This window comes from Schistocerca nitens, chromosome 1 (assembly GCF_023898315.1).
Source record: "Schistocerca nitens isolate TAMUIC-IGC-003100 chromosome 1, iqSchNite1.1, whole genome shotgun sequence".
Lineage (NCBI taxonomy): Eukaryota > Metazoa > Arthropoda > Insecta > Orthoptera > Acrididae > Schistocerca > Schistocerca nitens.
Window position 1 is genome coordinate 1,241,054 of NC_064614.1, and position 17,793 is coordinate 1,258,846.

At 43.6% G+C, this 17,793-nt stretch overlaps 1 protein-coding gene across 4 annotated transcripts in view; it reads left to right on the forward strand.

Annotated features, from left to right (window-relative positions):
- LOC126240314 (DNA topoisomerase 2-binding protein 1-A-like) overlaps positions 1-17,793 on the forward strand; it is a 308,035-nt gene that overhangs the window by 55,527 nt on the left and 234,715 nt on the right. For 2 of the 4 annotated variants that reach the window (XM_049947915.1, XM_049947917.1), the window contains 3 exons: positions 10,466-10,601; positions 10,692-10,799; positions 13,664-13,865. In XM_049947915.1, the coding sequence (XP_049803872.1) occupies positions 10,466-10,601; positions 10,692-10,799; positions 13,664-13,865 (446 nt within the window). The remainder of the gene's footprint in view (positions 1-10,465; positions 10,602-10,691; positions 10,800-13,663; positions 13,866-17,793) is intronic. The other 2 variants (XM_049947916.1, XM_049947918.1) reach the window with 2 other exon arrangements.

Below are 17,793 nucleotides of genomic sequence, written 5' to 3' on the forward strand. Positions count from 1 at the left end.
TGTACAAGTTACGCCCACAGTGCGTCCCCATCTGCATCTACGATCATGATGGACTTTCCATGGCACCGGAAATCCAGCACAGTAGCCAGCCCGTTGTGGTGGGGTCGTCATGTACCCTCTAGGTTGTAGCCCCCTGACAACACAGGGATCGTACTGCCGATACCTGAGCTGCACCCTCCCCATGTCGGCCAAGGAGTAGATACCCATCTCCTTGGGGCATCAGGACTCCCGGCAATGGTCATCCTGCCAGGTGGCCCTTGCTGAGGCTGGGTGGCGCCCGTGGGGAGAGCCCCTGGTCGGAGTGGGTGGTATCGGGGCGGAAGTTTCGCAGATGAAACGTCAACATGTATCAGGTCGCTCTGCGGCCGAGTCTTTTAAAAAGAAAGGTACTGTCTCTGGTTCTGGTTCTCCTGCCCTTTCCCCATTGGCCACTCCCTGGGAGGAAGGACAGGCCCGCCGTCTTGGGGCAAAGTACTTCCCCCGCTATTTGGTCTGTTCTCGGACCGATGGGGGGAAGTTCGCCACCTCCAAACCCATGTTCTTTGTTCAGCACATCGAGGACATCTTCGGGGAAATCGAGGCTCTCAGTAAAATGCGTTCGGGGTCCGTTCTTATAAAGACCACCTCCGCCACACAGTCGACGGCGCTCCAGGCGTGTGACCGACTAGGGGACATCCCAGTGTCCATTGTCCCGCATCTGGCACTGAATAGGACGCAGGGGGTTATTTTTCATCGGGACCTCCTGCTGCAGTCTGATGAAGAGCTCAGGGCCAACCTGGAGCGCCGAGGCGCGCATTTCGTCCGGCGAGTCCAGCGCGGCCCCAAAGACCGTCGCATCGACACCGGGGCCTTTATCCTCGCCTTCGAGGGGGACGTTCACCCGGAGAAGGTAAAGGTGATGTGCTACCGGTGCGACGTGCGACCTTACGTCCCGCCTCCTATGCGCTGCTTTCGGTGTTTGCACTTCGGGCACATGTCGTCACGGTGTGAGGCTGAGCCCCTTTGTGGCGGTTGTGGACGTCCTCTTCGTGAGGAACATACATGCACCCCACCACCTCGGTGCGTTAATTGTCATGGCATCCACTTGCCTAGATCTTTAGACTGCCCCGCGTATCAGAAGGAGAAGAAGATTCAAGAACTCAAAACTTGGATCGTCTCTCTTATACTGAAGCCAGGAAGAAGTATGACCGCCTCCATCCCGTGACGTTGACAACTTCGTTTGCCTCAGTCGTGTCCACTCCTTCCCCAGTATCCTCACCCCTATCCTGTCCCCCCTCCACCTCCTCCCCCCCATCCGGGGTCTATGCCTCCGCCTCTCAAATCCCTCCCTTCCAAATCCCTCCCTTCCAAATCCTCCTCCCCCGCGGCCCCCGCCCCCTCTGGCCCGGGGGCCACCCTTCCTCCTCCCCCCCCCCCCCCACCGCCTGAGAAGCGATCCTCTTCTCAGGCGTCCATCGGGGAAACGTTCCGGACTCCGGCTTCCGAGGTCCGGCGTTCCAAAACGGACCCCGCGCGTGAGGACCTTCTTCCAGCCGTCCTCAGTTTCGCCGGGACGCTCTGCTGCCAGGCGCTCAGCTGGCCTCTCATCAGCAAATGATGCTGCCCCTCCTACGCAACCCGGGACAGCGGCCGCAGCTGGCGATGACTTGATGGAACAGAGGATCCGCCTCCCACCGGTTGTAGCGTTGTTCCCTCGAAACCTGGCCCTCCGCAGCCGTCGAGGTGACCAGCTCTTCCCCCGTCTCGTTCCCCCTTTTTTCTGACTAGCGATGGCCTTGTTACATTGGAACATAAGAGGTATTCGATCTAATCGGGAGGAATTACAACTGCTCCTCCGCCTGCACTGTCTGCTCGTCCTTGGTCTTCAGGAAACCAAGTTGCGCCCAACTGACCGTATTGCCTTTACCCACTATACCTCGGAGCGGTATGACCTCACCCCTGTGGACGGTATTCCAGCTCATGGTGGGGTCATGTTGCTCGTTCGGGACGATGTCTATTACCATCCCATCCCATTGACCACCCCACTCCAAGCAATAGCTGTCTGTATTACTCTTTCTGCCTTAACTTTTTCGCTTTGTACCATCTACACTCCATCGTCATCCGCAGTTAGTCGGGCTGACATGATGCACCTGATTGTTCAGCTTCCTCCGCCATTTTTATTGTTTGGCGACTTCAATGCTAATCATCCCCTTTGGGGCTCTCCTGCATCCTGTCAAAGAGGCTCCCTCTTGGCGAATGTCTTCAACCATCTCAATCTTGTCTGCCTCAATACTGGCGCCCCGACTTTCCTCTCGGACTCTACTCATACCTACTCCCACTTGGACCTTTCGATCTGTTCTACCACTCTTGCCCGTCGGTTCGAGTGGTATGTCCTTTCTGACACCTATTCGAGCGACCACTTCCCCTGTGTCGTTCGTCTCCTGCACCACACCCCATCCCCACGTCCTTCGAGCTGGGACATACCGATAGCTGACTGGGGACTTTACTCCTCCCTGGCGACCTTTCCGGACCACGATTTTCTCAGTTGTGACAGTCAGGTCGAATACCTCACGGCTGTTATCATCAATGCTGCCAAACGTTCCATTCCTCATACTACCTCTTCTTCACGTCGCCTTTCCGTCCCCTGGTGGAATGAGGCTTGTAGAGACGCTATCCGTGCTCGACGACGTGCTTTACGCACCTTTCGCCGCCATCCTACATTGGCAAATTGTATTGGATACAAACAACTTAGAGCGCAATGCCGTAGAGTCATCAAAGACAGCAAAAAAGCTTGTTGGGCCTCTTTCACCAGCTCCTTTAACAGTTTTACTCCCTCTTCTGTCGTTTGGGGTGGCCTGCGCCGGCTGTCGGGCATTAAGGCCCACTCCTCGGTACCTGGCCTGACCTCAGGTAATGAGGTCCTTGTTGATCCTGTGGCTGTCTCCAACGCCTTTGGCCGCTTTTTCGCGGAGGTTTCAAGCTCCGCCCATTACCACCCTGTCTTCCTTCCCAGGAAAGAGACAGAAGAGGCTCGGCGACCTTCCTTCCACTCGCTGAATCTGGAAACTTATAATGCCCCCTTTACTATGCGGGAACTTGAACATGCGCTTGCACTGTCCCGGTCCTCTGCTCCGGGGCCAGATGCCATTCACGTTCAGATGCTGGCACACCTTTCTCCGGCGGGCAAAAGCTTCCTTCTTCGTACCTACAATCACGTCTGGACCGAAGGTCAGGTCCCCATGCGTTGGCGTGACGCCGTCATTGTTCCTATACCCAAACCTGGGAAGGATAGACACCTTCCTTCTAGTTACCGCCCCATTTCTCTTACAAGCTGTGTCTGTAAGGTGATGGAGTGCATGGTTAACGCTTGGTTAGTCTGGATTCTTGAATCTCGACGGCTACTTACCAATGTTCAATGCGGCTTTCGTCGCCGCCACTCCGCTGTTGACCACCTTGTGACCTTGTCGACATTCATCATGAACAACTTTTTGCGAAAGCGCCAAACGGTAGCCGTGTTCTTCGATTTGGAGAAGGCTTATGATACCTGTTGGAGAGGAGGTATCCTCCGCACTATGCACAGGTGGGGTCTACGCGGTCGCCTGCCCCTTTTTATTGATTCCTTTTTAACAGATCAAAAGTTTAGGGTACGTGTGGGTTCCGTATTGTCCGACGTCTTCCTCCAGGAGAACGGAGTGCCTCAGGGCTCTGTCTTGAGCGTAGCCCTTTTTGCCATCGCGATCAATCCAATTATGGATTGCATTCCACCTAATGTCTCAGGCTCTCTCTTTGTCAATGACTTCGCAATCTACTGCAGTGCCCAGAGAACATGCCTCCTGGAGCGCTGCCTTCAGCGTTGTCTAGACAGCCTATACTCATGGAGCGTGGCAAATGGCTTCCGGTTCTCTGAAGAGAAGACAGTTTGTATCAACTTTTGGCGATATAAAGCGTTCCCTCCGCCATCCTTACATCTCGGTCCCGTTGTTCTCCCATTCATGGAAACAACTAAGTTTATAGGGCTCACATTGGACAGGAAACTTTGTTGGTCTCCGCACGTCTCTTATTTGGCGGCCCGTTGTACACGTTCCCTTAATGTCCTCAGAGTACTTAGTGGTTCATCTTGGGGAGCGGATCGCACTGTCCTGCTTCGCTTCTATCGGTCCATAGTCCGATCGAAGCTGGATTATGGGAGCTTCGTCTGCTCGGCCATCCCTCTTACGCCGTCTCAACTCCATCCACCATCGGGGGTTACGTCTTGCGACCGGAGCCTTCTACACTAGTCCCGTCGAGAGTCTTTATGCTGAAGCTGCCGAATTACCATTGACCTACCGGCGCAACGTACTGCTGTGTCGGTATGCCTGCCGGCTGTTGTGAATGCCCGACCACCCCTCTTATCAGTCCTTCTTCACCGATTCTCTCGACCGTCAGTACAGGTTGTATGTGTCTGCCCTGCTGCCCCCTGGAGTCCGCTTCCGTCGCCTGCTTCGACAATTGGATTTTGCCCTCCCTACCACCTTCAGAGAGGGTGAGAGCTCGACACCACCTTGGCTCCAGGCTCCGGTTCATATTTATCTCGACCTCAGCTCGCTCCCGAAGGATGGTACTCCGGCTGCAGTGTATTGCTCACGGTTTGTCGAACTTCGTGCGCGACTTGCCAGTCACCTTTATTTATACTGATGGCTCCAAAACTGACGTGGTGTTGGCTGTGCCTTTGTCGTCGGGGCCATCACCTTTAAATACCGGCTCCTCGACCAATGTTCCAGCTTTACGGCCGAGCTTTTTGCTCTCCATCAGGCCGTTCAGTATGTCCGCCGCCACCGCCATTCATCGTATGTACTCTGCTCTGATTCACTCAGTGCTCTTCAGAGCCTCGGAGCTCCCTATCCGGTCCATCCCTTGGTGCAACGGATCCAGCAGTCCCTCCATTCTTCTGCTGCTGATGGCTCTCCTGTCAGCTTTCTGTGGGTTCCCGGCCATGTAGGAGTGCCTGGGAATGAGGCTGCTGATGCTGCAGCCAAGGCTGCAGTCCTCCTGCCTCGGCCAGCCTCCCATTGTATCCCGTCATCTGACGTTAGTGGGGTTGTTTGTAAGAGGCTTGTGTCGTTGTGGTGGGATACTTGGTCATCCCTTCAAGGAAACAAGCTCCGGGCAGTAAAACCGTTCCCAACTGCTTGGACAACCTCCTCCCGACCATCTCGGCGAGAAGAGGTCCTTCTGACCAGGTTGTGGATTGGGCATTGCCGGTTTAGCCACCGCTACCTGCTCTCCGGTGACCCAGCCCTGCAGTGCCCTTGTGGTCAAGCATTAACAGTGCGCCATGTTTTATTGTCATGTCCCCGCTTCAGTCAATCTCGTGTTGTCCTGTCCCTGCCATCTACTTTACCGGATATTTTAGCTGATGACGCTCGAGCAGCTGCTCGTGTTCTTCGTTTTATAACTTTGACTGGCTTGTCCAAAGACATCTAACTCTTTTACTTATTTTATCTGCATCTTTGTAAGGTCTTTCTGGTGCCCCCCCCCCCCCCCCCCTCCCCTTGAGTTTTACTAGATTCTATGTGCTCTAACAATTGTGACTGGGCGCTAATGACCTCAGTAGTTGAGCGCCCTTAAACCCCAACAAAAAAAAGAGTACCCATTCTAATGTGGTGCTATGAATGTAAGTTATGAAGCATACTGCACTAGAGTGTAATAGCAATGGACAAAGATAGTTCTGAAATGGAACTGGCTACATATGCTCTTCAAGTGAGAGGTCATTCTACTTCTGTCTGTGCCACCAAGAGAGAGGACAAAAGAAAGCTGCTACTTATTTATGGCTACTATAATGTAATGGAATGTGAACAGTTTAACAACACATGTGGAAGAATTAAAGCTTTTAATAATACGTGCGTGCTGGGGTGGAGTACTGGAGAGTTTCTTCATGTCAAATGTCTATCTCAGTAAAGAGAAAGCAACACATTTCAGGACTGCGAACTGACCATCCACAGTCACTGACCTATCACTCTGCTCTCCCACAACTGATATTGTCCTTTGTGAAGTGGGGAAGGATTTACACTTCAGTGACCATTTCCCCACTTGCATCCAATGCCACCATGAATATTTAACAAAGCCACTGGGACACTTAACAGCAACCTTACTGTATTCTAATGTAGATCCACTGCCAAGGAAATGGTAAAGTATGTAAATACCATCATCAGCAGGGCTACTGACATCTCCTTTCCAAAGTTGTCTGTTAAACCTGGCACATGGCAAGTTCTATGCTGGAGCAAGGAATTTCATTTAGCCCGTAGGTAGGATCGGCGAGATTCTGAAAGTTCAAACATAATCCATCTGCTGACAATATTACAGCCTTTCTCATTGTTCGGGCAAAAGCTTGGGCTATTATCAGGGAGAAGAAAACACTTATGGCAAGGTTGTAATAAAAACTTTTAGCCATTCCACATCATGAGGAAAGGTATTGAAGTAAATACAAAGGAAAGGTGATGTGTGACCATACAGGACAAAGGTGTTCTAAGCATTACACCCCAGACACTGTAGCCTAGACGATGGTGAAATACCTCAAGCAAATTACATATAATGCTAGTCAGGGCTATACATTTCAACTCATTTCAGTATCACTTGAAGATACAGTGGGGCTTTAACTCCTAAATCCAGTAACACTGGAGAATACTAAATCCAGTAACACTGGAGAATACTAAATCCAGTAACACTGGAGAATACTAAATCCAGTAACACTGGAGAATACAGTCATCCCATGTGCATGTATGAGTTAAAACATGTGCTATCTGTGGCTCTTAATACAATCCCAGGACCAAGTGCACTAAGCCATGTTGCGACATTTGAATATTGCATTGAAGACTGTCTCCTCATGTTTTAACAGAATTTGGTCGAAGCGACAATACTCGATTCTTGGAGGGAAGTAATTTCCTCCTGAAACCTGAATGTACCACTTTACACCTGACAATCTAATATTCCTTGAGGCAGTGGTACAAGAGGATAAATTTTTTTCTGCGTCATAGGTAGCAGTTAATGAGAATATTTTGTTACATCAAAGGGACCTATAACATCATATGGAGATCAGATATCTGAAACTGAATGGGGCTTGTCTACCCATCATATATCATTGTTCCTTTCTGGGAGGTAGAGGTAGAGTTGACAGTTCGCTCTGAGACCAACATAATCCGGAGAATGGTGTCCCTCAGGCGGGTGTGTTGTGTTCCTCTTTTTGCTATAGCCAACACCAACACAGTAACCACAGCCAGGAACCCTGTCAGATTCTATCTTTTTATGGATTATGTTTCAATTTTTATTAGTGTTAATCTCAAGATGAATGCTCAACTGCAACGAACCTTAAGAGAACAGTTATGGGCTAAAATACAAGGTCTTCAATTTTTCCCTGGCCAAATGAGCCTCTGCCACTTTCAGTTGAATAAGTTATGATTTCAATAAGCCCTAACTGTGAGTGGGGGATAAAATTCCTGTCCTATCAGTAATCAGTAAAGTTTTGGGGACTCATCTTTGATAAGAAACTCGCCTGGTTTTCACTCGTGAATCATCTCAAAGTAAGTGTTCTAAAGGTACTTAACATCTTAAAGTAATTTACTGTTAGATATTGGGGCACCCAACAATCATCATTGTTTATGCTGTGTAGTTATGGCTGTACTGTATTATGGTTGTACACAACCATTATACTTGAAGACCTTGGACACTCTCATGATGAGTGCATTAGACTGGTAAAAGGAGCTTTAAAGACAAGCCCTATACCCAGCCTCATTGCACTTGCCATTAACCATCCATTGGAAGTTCCTCATGATGTGGCACACATATGTCTGCCAAGTCCCCCACGCTACAGCCTTTAATATTCTTGTCTGACCATCAGTAGGACAAGTCTTCGTAAATTGTTGAAGGGCAATGAGAGTGTTTGGGTTGGAACAAAGGAGCAGCTTGGAGAATTTGATATGATGGATCTGAATGTTTTAACACAGGTTTGGAGCAAAAGCAAGCCGTTTACAAATTTTTAGAGGAGAACGGATGTTTAACATTTATTTACACTGATGAATCTAGTTTTGCCTGTCAGTGCATTTAGGACTAGACTTCCAGTCAAATTAAGTCTTTGGCACAAAGCTCCAGAGCAAAGGCACTGGAGCAGATTAGGTACAGTTGATGGAATGACTTTCTCATTTGCTGGTTTCCTAAGTGCCCTACAGACCATTCAGCTACTGTACCCAGCACACTGTGGTCCAGAAACATGTAAGACACACTTTAGATGCTACAGTGTAAGGAAAAGGAAATATTATTCTGCCGAGCACCAAGCCATGTGGGAATCCTGAAAAATGAACGAGCTGACAAGACAGCAAGGGACGTGCGCAAAGACAGTAATGCTATCTCCTTCAATGCTATTACCTCATTGTTGAAGAGTGTTAAGTGGCGATGGGAGAATGTGTGACTTGACATACAGAATAACAAGCTAAGGCTGGTGAAGCATACAGTTTTGGCCTTGTGAATATCATTCCATTCATACAGATGGAAAGAAGCAGCTCCACCACAACTGAGAACAGGCCATTGTCCTCAAACATACAGCCTGGTGCAACAGCAAACACCAGTGTGTGGTGCTTACGGTGTACCGGTGTTGGTGCTACGCATCTTACTTGATTAAATTTTTATATTTGGATATGGCCACAATAATTGTTCGTGGTATGATTTGTCCAACATTTTAAACAACAATGAGGAAAATACTGAAGTTCTAAAGATTTGGTGTGTTGGCAAGACTTGTGGCTAAGTTATTGCCTGTCATTTTTATGTTTTTCATAGAGGCTGGTTCATCTATTTTTAGTTAGTGATCAAGCCAGTCATATTATCAGAACAAGTTCTAAAATTTTGACACTATATCTATTTTTCTTTTTAATATATATTGTGAAACTGACTTAAATTTTTTGAGAACTTTGACAGCCATGTTTAGAATGGTTACTTTCCTGTTGTTATTAGCAGTAACTGAGCCACAAGTACCAGTGAATAACTTTTAGCATTTTTTAACTAATTCCCTTTTTATGACTATATTTTATTTAAACACAAGTAAAGGGCACAAACTTGCACGTGAACCTATACGCTCCTGTTAGTGATTTTATTATCCATTGTAATATCTACATCTACACGATTACTCTGCTATTCACAATAAAGTGCCTGGCAGAGGGTGCAGTGAACCATTTTCAAGCTGTCTCTCTACCATTCCACTCTCGAACGGTGTGCGGAAAAAATGAGCACTTAAATTTTTCTGTGTTAGCCCTGATTTCTCTTATTTTGTCATGATGATTATTTCTTATTATATTAAATTTCAGCCTCCAGTTGCATAAGCAAAGAAACTTTACCTAGGTTTCGGCTATAATAATGTAGCCTCCTTCAGAAATGTCACAATATAAAATTAAAATTAAAACATGCCAAATATTGACCTTGTCATTAGTAGAAGTGATGCAGTCTTATGACTATATACTGTATTTTAAGTTTGACAAGGCCAGTATCTGGCATGTTTTAATTTTATATTGTGGCATTTCTCAAGAAGGCTACATTATTATAGCTGAAACCTAGGTAAAGTTTCTTTGCTTATGCAACTGGAGACTGAAATTTAATATAATTACATTTTACAGTTACTGACTCTGCTGCACCATGCTAAAAATATTCAAAAATGATCATTTCTCTCTATGTAGGTGGGTGCCAACAGAAGTTTTCGCAATTGGAGGAGAAAACTGGTGATTGAAGTTTCATGAGAATATCGCGTCACAACGAAAAAGCCTTTGTTTAAATGATTGTCACTCCAATTTATGTATCATGTCTGTGGCACTATCTCCCCTATTTTGGAGTAATACAAAATGAGCTGCCCATCTTTGAACTTTTTCGATGTCATCCGTCAGTCCCAACTGATGTGGATCTCACACTTGTTTATAAGAAATCCGTTTCTGTTCTCATTGCCAGATAGTCCTTGAAGTGTCAGCTGTGTGACCCCAAGGTCCATCATAACTTGCATGAAGTGAACCAAATTTTCATAAACATAGAATGTGTTTTGTCAACCTAACTCTAATTGTTATTAGAAGTGTTGAAGATCTCAGCCTCATTTTAACAAGTGAAGTCTTACCTTGTTTGTTAATCATTAGAATTGCTGGAGGAAAAAAATTTCCATTTTTAAATGTGGCTTATTTAATAAAAATTCAGATGACACAGAGTGCAGTATACGTGACATATTGTGGTATAATTGCTCAGTTAATATTGCCATGTTAGGTCTTGAAATGAAATCTAAGGTGTAAGGTAGGGATAGTTTTCCGCCCCCAACTCATATTCAGTTGCCTTTAAATGCTGCCCCCCCCCTCCTCCCCTGTTCTTGTCATTTAATAATTTGTGACATTTGTAACGTAGAAATCATTTTGCTAGGGTGTTCCCGTGACTGTGCTGTCATTTTGGTCTTCAGCTTATGCATAACTAATATATGTAATTGGTGTTTTAGCAGAATAGTTGGGCCACGCTGCATTCTAACTTGCCTCACAGAAGGAATTTCAATACCTGAAGGCCGTTCTGCAATTTACACTGTGGGAATGAGGGGACTCCTAATTAGCACCACTGGTTTTGATGGTGAACCAAAGGTAGTAATATATGGTACAAGGAAAATATTTATTCTGTGTATTTCAGCAGTTACAATGCTTGCATGTAAAATATAATGCCTTGGATTTCAGAAAAAAATTACAAAACTGGTAGAGTTCATGGGAGGTGTTTTTACCAACAAACTAAGACAGAGTGTCACCCATCTTGTTGCACATTCTGTGCTTTCAGAGAAGTACCAGGTAAGCCCTCGATTATATCCTGCTTTGAGAATATAACTTCTCGTAGATTAATATTGCAACATGCAGTTTATTTTTGCGATATCCTTACGTGCACACCAATACTATATTGCGCTGTGTAGGGTATTTAGTGGGAATTGCTCTCCTACCTTGTTAGCATTTTAGTCTCTACAGTTACGTCCTCCGCAGCTAATCCACTGATGCTCATTTTTACTAACTTTAATTTCCGTCATGAACTATCGTACAGTGTTCTGCCTTTTTCTGTAGTTTTCTCTGAGCAATAAACTGACATCATTATTAACATTGGTTGTAACAATGTTTCTGCTTATCAGTAATTGTTGTGGCTCTCCTGTTTCTCTCAGTACTTCAACTTTAATCTGTAGGAACACACACAAAAAGCCTACTGTGATTTCCTTCAAGTCAAAGTTTCTGCCCCTTACAGGCATGCACTCCATATTTAGCTGAGGAAGAATTTTGTCCCAGGATTCAGGAAGATGCTGTTTGTTAGTGGTTTGCTTTTCTGGAGAAGTGATTCTAGTACCTGGGCTGTTGTGCTTTCACATACATTGCACTTGCTCAGTCTGCTGTGAGACAGCTTCCCATGTACTTGGATGTAGTAATGTCAGTTTTTTACCTGTAAAGTGCATGACTACATTTACTTTTCTGTCCCTTATGCATTTTGTCATTTGTATTTTTTCCTCTTTTTGGTTCCCCTTGAACTGTTGCCCCATTGCCAATGACTTCTAAAATTACATAACTGCATTGTTTGTGTACAAATTGAATAGCAATGGTGTTGAACCAAATCATCTTCACTCCTTTTTCTTAGCCTCGCCTTTCTTCACCTATCATAGCACTCTGTTTCATGCGGAATTATTCTTCAGTCCATATAATCCATCCCTTTGTTCATCAGTTTGAATATTTTGATGGACTTTGCTGAGTGCCTTCTCTCTATATGTGAAGTGGATGAAGGCTAATTTGCTGAACATCAAAGAATTCTCAACCGTTAACCATAATGTGAATATTACCTATGGTGTTCCAAATTACTTTTGAAGTGTAAACTAGTCATCTCGTGGACCTTCTGCTTACTTTTGCAGGTGATGATAGTTAATGCTAGTTACCATTTTTTAGACTTGTAATAGGAGGTTGAATGCTGTGTACTAATTGCATTTCAGTGCTATGCTGGACTTAGGAATGCATGTCATAAGTGTTTCTTCAGAATTATGTATAATTTCTCCTTTTATGCTTGAAAATTTTGAGTTCCAGATTTTTATGATTTTTCAATCTATTTAATGCTTAGTCATATTTGTCTTTAAATACTGTGTACAATGATTGTCTTGGTCAGCCATATTCATATTCTAGAGAATGTACAATATGTATTGCAGCATTTGTCTCGCAGCATTGTTTGCTGTTTATTGTAACCCAATCTTCATAGCCCTTTATCTATATTAATATGTTCTGTCAGCTGTCTTTCCTTTATGGTATCTGCAATTCCTGCATTCCAATCCTTCGTAGGCTCGGTCCTTTCCCACTTTCCTGAAATCATTCGTGTCCACACTTAGAGATGTGTTGCCATCTGTACTCTTCATACTGCTATACCGTGCCAGCTATTCCCTATCTGTCCACTGTAGTCAATGTTAAATTTATTATGGTCATTTACTTGATGTCTTGATTATTCACCCTGTTGGTATGTGGTTTTGCAACACCACCTCAGTAAGTAATTTCCATCGAGTACAGTCTTCCTGTCATTTTCTTTGTCAGTGCCCACACTTCTGATGCATATGACTCGATGCTTTTCCACAGAACTCGTGTACCTCCATTTCGTAATGTTAGATGTATCCGCTCAGTTACGATGCTCGATTTCCAAGTTTTATTCTGTATGTCCCGATTGTCCCTGCCGTCTACTGTCAGTGTGATACCTTGTATTTAGTATGAGATTATTTTTTTAACAATTCTCTTCTCTGTTTCTAAGACTTACATTTCCTTTCCTATGACTACGTACTGTGGGTTCTAATATATTCATATGCCACTTCTGGCATTCCTCTACTAATTTTCCACATCAGTAACTTGAGTCTTCTTCATTCTTGTGTACAGTCACTTGTCTACAGACAATAGGCTATACATAGTGTTATTTCCTAATTGCATGGGCATATTTTCCTCCAGATTTTAGGGGCATTATCTATGTATATTTTGAAAAACTTTGGAAATAAGCAAAAGCGCTTATAATTCCTTGTCAGCTGCAATCATCCAAAACATAGTTACCTATTTTCACTATACTTCTGCTATCTATATGGACAGGCTGCGGACACAGCTGCTGTACGCTACATTCCGTGTGGTCCTATTGCCCTTATTCTGCTCGTGCATGAGGCACTAGGCCGTGCCTGTCTGCATGCGCCCGACCGGAGCCGTAAGATTGTGCAGGCTACGACCTGACTGCCTGTGCACGTCAGCTGCTTTCCTGCACCCTGCCCACCTTAACTGACGGGAATCGGCTGCCTGCCAGCAGGTGCTCGGGCTGGAACAGCCTGATAGAAAACTTTTCCACTGTGTTGATAGAAATTGCAGGAACTTTAGAGAATATTTTCATTCACATCTGTTTCATTACATCAATCCTTAATGGAGAACACATCTTGTTTTCAGATTCTTTACCTGTAACCTTACATTGCAAATATGAAAAGGGATGTAGCGTTCAGTCAGCCAGTACAAGTTGTTATTGTATTTTTATGCATATAAACATGCAACATGTGATTGTGATTTTGGTTATTGTGACAGGAGTTGGTGTTTAGAAATACTTAAGATTTTGTAGAGGACACTTCTGTTAACATTTTGATCATTTTCACTCGGTACTAAATGTCTGTCAATTGTTTCAGAAAGCAACTGAGCAGGGCATACCTGTCATGACAGAGAAGTGGGTGCTGGAAGTGTGGGAAGCTAGCAAGCTCAGAAATGTCCATGCAACAGATGACGAATTTATGAATTATAAGTGCCCAATTTTTCACAACTTGTGTGTGACATCATCTGGGCTACCCCACAAAGAAAGAGACACGATTAAAGAGCTTATAAACAGTAATGGTATGTATATTTCAAGGTATTGCAATTTATTAATGTTTCATCTTTGTTCTACCATCTCATCGTTAATGTGTGTCCTCCGTGTGAAAAGTCTTCCTATGTGAATGAAGTGTGATACTGCTATAGTATTCCTATGAGGGCCTCAGAAGCAAAGTGATACCAGTGAAATTTTCATACTTCTGACATAAATGACTTAAGTTTAAAGGTATATAAGAAAATGGTTTCAAATTTAGTAACTGTTAAACCTTAGAAACTGTATTATTATATTATATCTATAAATTTCCCTCGTGGAAACAAAAGAAGGGAGAATACAGCATTTTCCGAGCTGTTAAATGGTATAATGTCATTTATGCTGAGTGACTATAAATGATTAATTCGTTTTCAGAGTTCTGTATTTTTCAAAATATTAAATGTATAAATATGATTGATACTTGTGAACTGTAAAACTCGCAGAGTTTGCGTTGTGTCTATTAGTTGGTGTTATGGGTGCAGTGCCTTGACAAAATGGTGACAAAGTAAGAAAAGAGTTATTGTTTGTTGGAATATGCGAGATGTTTATCTGTTACAACAGTGCAGCATACATTCAAAAGGAGCTGTGCAGAATAACCACCACATAAATAGAGAACTGTGTCTTGGTATTAACACTGTAAACAGAAAAGTACCAATGGACCAGATGCAACTGCAGAGAAGGTGAAAGTAAGTTTCGTACCCAGTCCAAAGAAATCATTGTTCCATGCACTTTGAATACTGCATCTGACTGTGTGGAAGATTTTGCCACAGTGATTACATTTCAAACTGTACTATCTGCAGCTCGTGCAGCAATTATAACCGAAATAACACCTAAACGAAGGACTTCCACATTGCTCTGGATTGGGCATTGTGATGATGATGTGGTTGTGTTCCCTTGGCCTCTCAGGTTGCCTGACTTTGTGCTCTGTGACTTTTTTCATTGGGGAAACATTAAGGATTGTCTTTACATACCCTCCCCGATACCGAGAACAGTGGAATAGCTCAGAAAACGCTTCAGTGCTGCTGCTGCTGCTGCTGCTGCTGCTATGACCATTTGCAGGATGTCGCCACTTAAGATAAAGAATGAACTTGTCAGTTTGACATGTCGTGTCACCAGAATGACATCTGTAGAGAGCAAAATGCAAACTTGCAAATTTATGGTTCTATTCGTGCATCAGCCGTGTTTTTACATGAGCTTTGAATACAAATGAATCATTTATAGTACCTCTGTGTTACTCTCTATTGAAGATCTTTTAGAGGAAAAGTGATAAAGATCCAAGTTGGCTGTTGTGTCAAAGAATTTCTCTGCTGTGATCTGCAGATCGAACAGTAACTGTTGTTACAGCATTCACGTTGGCTGTATCTTCAAAAACAGCCTCGCTCATCGTGACACTTAGTCTTCTATTGTTGCTCTTACAAGGGAACCTCCCCATCGCACCCCCCTCAGATTTAGTTATAAGTTGGCACAGTGAATAGGCCTTGAAAAACTGAACAGAGATCAATCGAGAAAATGGGAAGAAGTTGTGTGGAACTATGAAAAAATGAGCAAAATATACAAACTGAGTAGTCCATGTGCAAGATAGGCAACATCAAGGATAATGTAAGGTCAGGAGTGCCGTGGTCCCGTGATTAGCGTGAGCAGCTCTGGAACGAGAGGTCGTTGGTTCAAGTCTTCCCTCAAGTGAAAAGTTTGCTTTTTTTATTTTCGCAAAGTTATGATCTCTCCATTCGTTCGTTGACGTCTCTGTTCACTGTACTACGTTTAGTGTCTGTGTTTTGCGAACGCACCGCAAAACCGTGCGATTAGTAGACGAAAGGACGTGCCTCTCCAATGGGAACCGAAAACATTTGATCGCAAGGTCATAGGTCAACCGATTCCTCCACAGGAAAACACTTCTGATATATTCTATATGACACAGGTGATGGCATGTGCGTCACATGACAGGAATATGTTGTCGACCCACCTAACTTGTACACTTGGCGAATGGGTAAAAAGATTCTTCTACCTTGCCCGATTTAGGTTTTCTTGTGGATGTGATAATCACTCCCAAAAAAGTGATGAAAACATAAGAGTTTGTCACATAAAATGCAACAAAGGAATGCAACAGTTTCACAGTCGCACAGTTTTCCCTGTGCTCCGTCAAAACATATGTTTGTTTAGGTGTAGCGTCCCCATACTACGGCGCAGTTACCTCGCATCGGGGGACGGACAGATAATAACTGTCTGAAAATAAAAAATTAAACTTTTCACGCTAGGGAGGACTTGAACCAAGGACCTCCCGCTTCGCAGCTGCTCACGCTTACCACGGGACCACGGCGATCCTGAGCTCAGACTATCCTTGATGTTGAATATATTCCGCATGGACTACTCAGTTTTTATATTTTGCTTATTTTTTCATAGTTCCACACAACTTCTTCCTGTTTTCTCGATTGATCTGTGTTCAGTTTTTCAAGGCCTATCCACTGTGTCAACTTATAACTAAATCTGAGGGGGTTGCGATGTGGAGGTTCCCTTGTTAGCAACTTGTAGCTAGCAATCAGGCACGTACATGTGGCTCTCATTTAGTTTTCAGTTTGGCCAAAATCTTTGTCATGTTCACTGAAAATGAGTCCTTGCTGGGATAATTTATAATGAATTGAATCAGTTGATGTTTGTAAAAATATTAAAGTTCATATTATGACAGCCAGAATAAACAATGACTTCATTCTCATGCTGTGGCATACTTTTTGAAATTTTCAACAAACTAAGTTTTTCCTGTGAAAGCCTTTGAGCTACACTCCCATCACTCTCGTTTTGGTTGTTCTCGTCTTTATTTTCCACTTTTCTCCTAGTTCTTAATTCCAGTTGTCATTCTTCCTCCTCCTCATTTTAATCCATATTTACTTGTCACTTTGTCCTATTGTTTGACAGTTGCTGATTTACGTGAAGTAGTTTTGATCTTGTATTCTCTCTGGCATCTCCCCTTAATATATATATCCCCCTCTCCGAAGAGGAAAGAGTTGGTTCAGAAAGCTAGTTTCTTCTTTCTTTTAAGTGCATGTATCAGTAGTATGTGGAATTTTGCATGCTTGAAAATATTTACGGGCTAGCCATTCTGCCTCACTGTACATTAAATGCTGCTTATTTTCAATAATTCATATTTGTACTTTAATATTTACTGTTAAATTAAAGAAGGCACTACCTTTGAAATGAATAGTGTAAAAATAAACTAGAACTTCAAACACGATATATTTGGTCATCAGTCAAATGTTTGTATATTGTTGTGAAATTTCTTACAAAGTTTATTGCCTGAAGATGCCTGACTGATAGTTTTTGTCATTAAATGATAGTATTGATTAAAAAAGAAAAGGGATATCTTACATGATTTAATGAAGTCTTCACACTTCATAAACTGCTTAAAACATTGAGGTATAGTCATTCAGTTGGTTTGAGTTATGTTTGTACAATCAGAAGCAGAAAGTCACTTTTCATTGTTACATTCCATGCAACATGCTTGAATTTGAATGAGACATAACAACTTGATGCTCTTCTGGGTGCAATAACTGGATTACTTCCTTTCCTACGTGCACCAGTAAAATTTCATAAGCAATGAAAGATTCTGAAACACAGGTATTGATAAGTGATAGTATGTGACTCAGCAAAAAGCAAGTGTTCCACTGTTGTGGAATTATGCCATCCTTGGACATAACCTCTCACTGAATTTTCGGTTGTCGCAGTGAAACTTTGATTTTACGTTCTCCGGTTGTACAGTTTTTGCAATTCTACACCATAAATTCATAACCCCTGTGGAAAACCCATAAGATTAGTGCTAAAAATTTCACAATTTTATGTTTCTCCCTAGTAAGGTTCACCTCAATTCTCACTTGACTTCATCCTGTTTTCTTCCTATTAGTATTTCATGTTACTGTGCGAGTTATATGT